At 36.3% G+C, this 8,682-nt stretch overlaps 1 protein-coding gene across 6 annotated transcripts; it reads left to right on the top strand.

The window, feature by feature from the left end:
• Positions 1-1,001: 1,001 nt before the first annotated feature.
• On the top strand, positions 1,002-7,517 carry LOC105055912 (malate dehydrogenase, glyoxysomal). Of its 6 annotated transcripts, none has more exons than XM_010937937.4 (9): positions 1,006-1,227; positions 1,898-2,113; positions 2,549-2,863; positions 3,091-3,180; positions 3,295-3,378; positions 5,126-5,161; positions 5,268-5,357; positions 5,456-5,550; positions 7,273-7,517. In XM_010937937.4, the coding sequence occupies exons 1-9, from the start codon at positions 1,156-1,158 to the stop codon at positions 7,343-7,345; spliced, it is 1,071 nt and encodes a 356-aa protein (XP_010936239.1). In that variant the 5' UTR covers positions 1,006-1,155; the 3' UTR covers positions 7,346-7,517. The 6 variants fall into 6 exon arrangements, with proteins under 6 accessions (XP_029123656.1, XP_029123657.1, XP_010936239.1 ...); XM_010937938.4 differs by having other exon boundaries at positions 1,895-2,113; positions 2,549-2,839; XM_073247537.1 differs by having other exon boundaries at positions 1,007-1,227; positions 1,895-2,113; positions 5,903-7,354.
• Positions 7,518-8,682: the final 1,165 nt, after the last annotated feature.

Genomic DNA, 8,682 nt, shown 5'->3' with positions numbered 1-8,682 from the left:
TCAATGTAATCCCAAATGAAGAGCATCTATAAATTTGGTGGACCTTAGATGAATTTATTTTTGAGCTATGAACCTACAAATAATTTCATCTTCGTTAAATAACGTCTTCCAACTAGCATTTTTTTTTAAAAATAAGGTGCTAAATGATAATAAAATGATGCATGAAGTCCCGATTTGGATACACTTTGCGGACAAAGGTTGCTTCTCAGGACAAGTGAAATGAAAAATTTTAAAGTCGGTTCCCTTCTCGGTATTTTTATTTTGTTTGGATCCTCTCTGTTGAGAGAACAGAAGCTGAAAACTTTTGTATCGGTTATAGTTTTATGATGTCCAGTCTGCTCTTCTCCACCCCATCGCGTTCGAACGCTAATAAAAGCACCCTCTTTTTCGCTTGGGCATTCTTCAAGAACAAAAAAAAAAATCCACTTCTGTTCGACTTCGTAGTTCCATGTAGGATTGTTTCTTTTTGGAGGATTCACCCCTTGGGAAATAACTGAAAAATGGAACAAAAGGTGGCTTAAGCCCTCGGTAAAGAACCTTGGGTTTGTGACGCATTGTTCATTTTTAGTAACTTATTTTAGCTATATATAATGAGAACACCCTTTTCACATCATTGCTCTCACTACTATAACTGTTGGCATTCCAAGTTTTATCAGCTTCTTTCTGTCCCTTGTTAGTAAACAATGCAAGTCTTATTTTGAATGTGCGATTAATTGTACAAAATTCAAATTTGCGTGTGAACCGTATGATTTTTTGGCATAACATGAGATTGTTGATTGTTGAAATGTTTCAAGTTTTAGGATGTAATTTGTGTGGCTAGTAACAGTAGAAGATATAGATGCAAGTCCAGGATGAGACAGCAGCAGTGAAGATAGAAAAGGACCGATTTGCATCTAATTCTTTGATTTGAGAACCACATCCACAGCTGCAGGATAAGGATACAGGGCATTTAGTCTCCACAAATGGACCCTTCTCCAATTGAGCCCACACTTTTTTTACTCATCTCATTGCATTGGTTACAATTACATCAACATCATCCTCTCTGCACCTCTTTTCTTATATCCACTGCCTCCAATGTAACAAACTGCATGCCAAACAGTCTCTCTTCTCCACACTTCTACTCAATTTCATCGAGATTGAGCGTAGGAGCGAAGGATGCAGCTCAGTTCTGAGGCCTCCCAACGTTTTGCTAGAATCTCTGCCCATCTGCACTCCCCCAATCTTCAGGTTTTCCACTCATTCTTCTCCACTATGGTTCCCTGACTCATTTTGTATTAGTTTTAGTTGGAGTTTACGGGACCTATCTCAGCATTGTTGTCCTCTTCTTCAATTCAGTTTCTTTTCCAACTCAATGCTGATATCTATCAAAAAGATGGCGACTTGGTCGAGTTAGCATGTGCTATTGAATGTTATGTAAAAAATGTCCATATCTTCTTAATGATTGGGGGTTGAAACTTATGCGGCTTTTTAAATCGTTTAATTGCATGCTTGTTGCGGATATATAGAAAAGATAGCCTTTTTTCTTGGTATTTAGCTTTTATTTTTATAGGTTACATAGTCATTGGATATTCACTATTAGTTCTGTATTTTTTTTTTTTTTCTAATTGCTAAACAGTGGTCTCGTGGGTAATGCTTGCAATCATTTTCGCTTTTGGCTTTCCTAACAGGAGTTTTAGCATTGGTTTTTTTTGAGAACAAATGAGAACTTTTACCCCACACCATGTTTCTTACAATCAGCGTTCAATGAAGTAAAACAAAGTGAACATGATGTCGGTAGAGTTCTTATGATCTAATCTTGCCATGTTAAGCAATATGAAGTGGGGAATATCAAAATGGAAGGTGATGATATAGTGATTTCTTTTTTACTAGTAGACTTGTTTGCTTTCTGTAACAGAAGATGGAGGAGAGTTCCTTGTTAAGGCGTGAAAATTGCCGGGCAAAAGGAGGGGCTCCTGGATTTAAAGTGGCCATCTTGGGTGCTGCAGGAGGAATAGGCCAGCCACTTGCAATGCTGGTTAAGATGAATCCCCTGGTATCTGTTCTTCATCTCTACGATGTTGTCAACTCACCAGGCGTCGCTGCAGATGTTAGCCATATGGACACTGGTGCAGTGGTATATCTCTCCTCTTCCTTTCACTTGATTTGTTGGTTAGAGTTTCAGTTACTGTAGAGTTCTCAAGTTTTTAATAATTTACACAAGAGATTCTGTCTTTGAGATTTGTAAGGTCTATATGATAAACTAGGTAAAGTGTGTAGTTCACATTCAATAATTGTAGGCCTTTCCCCTCAGCCCCTGCTAGTTCTCTGCTTTTAGAAAATGGTGCTTCAATATTAGGTAACATGCATCTTTAAAATTTTCAGGATCATGCCAGGTCAATTATTTGTTTTGAAATTGATTACAAAGTTTTTATGTATTCCTTCAAACTTAGAGAATCGTAGGTCTTGACTGTGAAATTGGGAGGTTCCTTTTGCTGCATAATAATTTCCCTAGTATCATTTGAAAGTATCTATATTCAATTGCATAGGTTGTTGCTTTGGTTTCCTGCAGGTACGTGGCTTTTTAGGTCAGCCACAGTTAGAAAGTGCACTAACAGGAATGGACCTTGTGATTATTCCTGCTGGCGTCCCGAGGAAACCTGGAATGACCAGAGATGATTTGTTTAAAATCAATGCTGGAATTGTGAGGACACTGTGTGAAGGGATTGCTAAATGCTGCCCTCATGCAATTGTGAACTTGATTAGCAATCCGGTGAACTCTACGGTTCCTATAGCGGCAGAGGTTTTCAAGAAAGCTGGCACCTATGATCCCAAGCGTCTTTTGGGGGTGACCAATCTCGATGTATTAAGAGCTAATACTTTTGTGGTACATGCCTATAACTAGTTTTATTCTTGCCACAAGGGCATAGCATATGTGGACCATCAACTTTGGTTCATTGTTATGGTGCTCTTATTGTGAAAATATTTAGATGTCAGTTCATTATTTTATTCTCTTATGGGGACCTAGGCAACTTTGCATCTTTTGACATGCATGGCTGTTAATCTCCATTAATTCTAGAGATTTTGTTTGTCTCCCTTTTGAGTCATTAACAGGCAGAAGTGCTAGGAATTGACCCCAGGGATGTTGATGTTCCTGTGGTTGGTGGTCATTCAGGGGTTACCATATTACCTCTCTTGTCGCAGGTTTGACATTCTTATTTCTGACACCATTTTCTTATTTTCAGTTCATGTAGATCAAAATCGTCAGTTTCTAGATTTTGGTTATTTCGATTATTAGGATATCATTACTTTCTTCAGGTTAAGCCTGCATGCACCTTCACTGCAGATGAGATAAATTATCTAACTGATCGCATTCAGAATGGGGGAACAGAAGTTGTTGAGGTAATCAATTTATGACACCATATATTGTTGCCAGCAATGATTTTTTTGTGTCATTCGTTACTTCTTCTTTTCCTATACTTATTTTTAAAGAAATAAGTTTGTAAATATTTTAGAAAGATCATTTTTTAAATTTTTTTTCTAATTCTTTGTTATACAACTCTTTCTGTTTTTTTGATTCATGAATTCTGAATCATCACATCCAACTGAATTGCTCCCGAATGCTGAATTTGGTGACTATGCTTGTAAGAGGTAGGATAGTGGTCTTCTGACTTTTGGCAGTTCGTCGGAAAAACTCTTTTCAGCCAATACTTGAGTGAAGCATTGATATTTAAAGTGAAAGGGCAGTTGCTGCAGTTGTGTATTTGAGTTGCTGTGCCACTGTGCATTTTCAATTTATTGTGCAGCATGACATTTGACTTTGGACTACTCACTCAAGTAGCAGAAAGCATGTCATGTATGATATATATTACGTCTGCATGGTATGTTTGCTGCTTTCTGCCACCGGTCACCTTCTAGCACTTCCACATTGGGAAGAATGCTTCAGCTGCATTTGCTTTTAGGGATTGAGATTTTAGCATCAATCTAAACTCAGACACATTCATCATGGTATACTATGTGGTATTGTCCTTGTGTTGTTGGTAGAGTGATGGTGGAAAATAGAAGTTTATACAACCTTTTTATGGTTACATCCTTGTGTTGTTGCCTGTTCTGAGTTTATCAGAAGTTCTTACATGCAATATTACAACTTTTGCATGTTATAATACAAGCCGGATATGTGCTCCTGGGTTGAAATGCTGCTGATTTTGCATTGCATTATTTCTTGACTAGTTGAACGGGAGACTTACATATGGTGGTTATGATTGTTATCTTCTTCTGGTGGTGCCATCATTTTATCTAGTCAATTTGTCATCATCATTCTTTGAAAGATACATGCACAATCCTCCATGGTCAATAAGGATTTGCGGTCCTGAGTTTGGATATCTACTTTGCCACAATTGCTTAAATCATGTGTTTTCTTTTGTGACACCTTTCAATATGATCCATAACATAATATAAGGTAACCATGTTATGTGCAAAAGAAATGAGGATCATGTGGTCCTGATGAAGGATATGAGATATTAAATGGGTACTTCACCAGAGGTTGATAATTAGAGAAAGATCCCAATCTAGAAAACTGGATTTGAATAAGATGGAGATGAGGATGATGACAGATAAAGGGGGAAGCATCATATTTATAAAAAAAAAATGCAATGTAAAAGAAAATTTCTGTATGGATCAGTGCTCCAAGCAACACCATAGTCTAGACTCTAGACTGCTAGCATGTATGCGCACAATGTCCTGCATCTCCTTTTCTTTTCAAAGGATAGGTTTCAATTGTTTAACCAATTAATACATGACAAATGTATGATTGACCTTTATACAAACTGAGTAATTGCATAGAAAAGTCCTTGCAGCAATTAGAACATTCTAAATTTAACCACCTGAATTCCGGGTCATGCAAATGAATGTGTAAGATTGGCATAACATATTTCAGAGAGGTTACGGTATTTGCCTTATTTGCCTTAATATACTCTTTCCTTTTCGTGTCTAACTTGAACCTTTATAAGTCATTCTGAACTCTGCCTTGGTATCATACAGTGCTTTTCATGTTAGTCAGATTCTTATTTATGTACAAAGATTTCTTTTTAAAAAAAAAAATTCTACCATTACTGTAGTTTGAATATGAATCTTCATTTTCCTAATGCAGGCAAAAGCTGGTGCTGGTTCTGCGACATTGTCAATGGTGGGTCTACTTGGCTTCATATTCCTGTTAGTTCCCATTTCTGCACAAAATGATTGCAGAAGTTCTTGAAGTAATCTGATGGGATAAGATAAAACAAAAAATGCAGGCATATGGTGCTGCCAAATTTGCAGATGCATGCTTGCGGGGATTGAGAGGTGATGCTGGCATAGTGGAATGCTCCTTTGTGGCTTCTCAGGTACTTACCTTCCCAAAAGTTTATAACCGCAATAGATATTATTAGCTTCATCACAAGGTGATTTTTTTCTAAAATTGTAATGCACCTCATTCTTATAGGTGACAGAACTACCATTCTTTGCATCAAAAGTACGATTAGGTCGGGGTGGGGCTGAGGAAGTCTTCCCTCTTGGGCCACTGAGCGAGTATGAAAGGTTTGCTACCTTAGCTCAACTGTCTAGCATTTGCAGAGTAGTCAGTTTTTAGTAGTTGTATAAGATTTAATGTGATGTTGTCTGTCAATCTAAATTATAAAACAAAAATAGATGTGATTATAGCCTGACTTGTTTATCTTTGTGCCAACATTGGAATCCCCTCCTAAGGAGCAATCATGAGTCTAGACATTATGGAATAGTTGCAACAAAGATGAACATCACTTTTTGCGTAAAGAACTTGATGACTAGTGATGGATTGTATAGATTTTTCATATCAACCTCCCATTCATTCCATAGAAATGAAGACTTAAAACAAAAACTGGAAATAAAAAGTAACTCTTTTTATTTGTAGCCTGATGGACCTGATTAACAGCTGCAACAAATTATTTTGTTGATCTGCAATGCTCCTACTCAAGGTGGAGCATGAATATTATGGTGGTGGACTGAGACAAATACTTACAAGTTTAGTTCATCGAATGCTTTGGTCAACATGTCAGCTAACTGCTTTGTCATCCAAAACAGAATTTGATGCGCTTCTAATTTACATGTTTTTCATTTTTCAGAAGACATCTCTATCTTTAAGTGCTTTCCCCAGGATCTACCTAACCGGTAGTATTGATTTAGTTCTCTGTACCAGTTTTGTGGACCTTGGTTTTCCCCCTTGACACTTGTTAGGAATATATGCTGTATGTGATGTGACTTAATTACCACTATCTTCTTGCTTTGTTCCTTGCAGTTAGAAGTCCATCTCAACTATCTGAGTTGTTATTCTGTAAACTCTGCTAATGTTATGATGGTAAAAAGATTGTGCCACATCAGCTGTTGCATATTTTGGGTGCCATAAACTGGTTTCTGCAGCAGTGCTCCTTAGGTAACCTAGGATGACCATCACTGTGCCAAGATAAGATGTCTGAGGGAATTTACAAATGACCAGACTAAGGCACTAAGCTGTCAACTAGAGCAATGCAAATATCAATTTACCAACAAGCCTGTTATATTTTTCTGCATCATGGAAAGCTTCTTTATGCTCTCTGCACGATTGGATAATAAATCAATGACATGCTATGATTAAGATGACTCTAAAACTTATTCTTCATCAGGAGAAGACACCAAATATCATCCTCTTTCCTTTCAGGGTATGCAAATAATACATAAGACGGAATCTGGTGAAACTGGGCAGAAGAAAAAGCCAGTTAGATTGTACCCCACTGAATGAAGAAAAAAAAAAAGATAGAAATCCAAAGCAATTCTTAATAAAGAGTCAATTATATACTTCCTTTAGGTAAATTAATACCTTAGACTTGGCCACTTCGATGTCCAAAATATTTTGAAGTTTGCAAAGAAATTTTCGGTATCTAACATGTATGACTGATGCTTGTTATATGGTGGTCAATTGCTGCATCATCTGCATATGGTACCAATATAAGATGGCCAGCTGTAGGGCCACAAATAGAGACAAAATAAATAAATAAATAAATAACATCCATTTGCAGTAGTTTACTGCACTGAGGTCATTGGCTGCAAACACTGTGCAAGTCCATAATGCAGTCATTCTTTTTCTCTGCATATTGTCCACATACACTTGACATGATTATTGTTCTTGTTGTTCATTTACTTGTGGCTTGTTTGTCACATTTTTGTGGATTGGATGTTCTATACTGGAACCTGTAATGCACCAGCAACCCATACATCTACTGATTCATTATGTTCTGGTTATGGCAGGTTCGGGTTGGAGAAGGCAAAAAAAGAGTTAGTGGAGAGCATTCATAAAGGAATTTCTTTCATTAGGAAGTGATGAAAGGCAGGAATAGGAGGTGACAATTCTGCTTATGTACTCGCCTGTATATATCATGGCAGTGCTACTGGAAAGATGAATGCAGCATTTTGTTTCAAATAACCTTTAGTGCTGAAACTTTTGATTTCAGCTGAAGAAAAATAAAAAGACTGCAAGGTTATAGCCCTTTAAATGATCTTTTCACTGTATTCAAATCTGCTAGCTGCAGTTAGGAAGAAAAGGCATACTTACAAATTATGGCATCCTCATAGCAGGCCCAGCACTACAGAAACTACAGTCCACCACCTCCTCACATTACATATTTGTTAATGAATTAGAAAACCAATACGGCGGGGTTCTATGGTGGTCTTCCGGCTATTATTCGACCTGCTTCTAGTGAAAAATTTTAACATTTTGTTCTTGAAATATCAAGATATTTTTTTTATATATATAAAAATATCTATCATGCCCCAAATTCGGAATATAACATGGCCATGCTACCGAGGGATGGAGCCCACGATAACACGAAGTCAATTCATCATAATCATCTAAAATCCATCAAATAAAAAGATTCAATTATTATTCATCAAATAATTAAACCAATATTGGTTCAGAGCATCTAAATCCAAAATCAAATACAAATCCATATCTCAAAATCCATAATTATTTACTATAAGTTGTGATCATCATATATCTAATCTTCATCTACAAAATTTTTAAGCTTGCATCGCAGATCTCCAAATCTGAATTTCTTTTGTCGGTCCTAACCTTATTCCTCTATACAAACAAAAAAAAACAAAAAGAATATAAGTTACACTAGCTCAGTAAGTAGAACCTATACTTCTTATCGGATCCAGCATAAGTTTTTTATGATAATATTATATTTAAAAAATAATAATAATATAAAATAAAGTATTTCATATAATAAAACAAGTGATAAACCAATCATGCATGCATAAATCATGAACATTTCATAAACATATTTTGAAAATCATTTTCGTCATGTGTCCATGTCATATTTTCAAATCTTACTCACAGATATTCGTGCTATGGTCACTTTATACCCGTGACAGAGCCAGTGTTCTTAATTGACAAGTTCATATTTCATATGCCAACTTTATACCGCTGGCAGGGCCTGTGTTCTTATGGATGCTAGCTCCGGATGTGACTTTCCAAAGGATTCGTTCATAGCTATCTGAGAGCCTTTGAAATCATTATATCTTTTTCTTAAAACATACATATATATAGGTGACAAAATCATAAAATTCATACTTCATAACCATGCTATTTTCATAAGACATATTTATGAAATCAATACTATAATAAAAATATTTTTTCATATCACATATGCTGATCCT

The sequence above is a fragment of the Elaeis guineensis genome, chromosome 13 (assembly GCF_000442705.2).
Source record: "Elaeis guineensis isolate ETL-2024a chromosome 13, EG11, whole genome shotgun sequence".
Taxonomy (NCBI): domain Eukaryota; kingdom Viridiplantae; phylum Streptophyta; class Magnoliopsida; order Arecales; family Arecaceae; genus Elaeis; species Elaeis guineensis.
This window is presented reverse-complemented; position numbering and strand designations above follow the sequence as displayed.

Bases quoted from the DNA above. Each gene is read 5' to 3' on its own strand.
- LOC105055912 (XM_010937936.4), top strand. From the start codon at position 1,156: ATGCAGCTCAGTTCTGAGGCCTCCCAACGTTTTGCTAGAATCTCTGCC. The intron at 3,379-5,125 runs GTAATCAATTTA...TTCCTAATGCAG, and splicing joins GGGGAACAGAAGTTGTTGAG to GCAAAAGCTGGTGCTGGTTC. The intron at 5,162-5,267 runs GTGGGTCTACTT...CAAAAAATGCAG, and splicing joins GTTCTGCGACATTGTCAATG to GCATATGGTGCTGCCAAATT.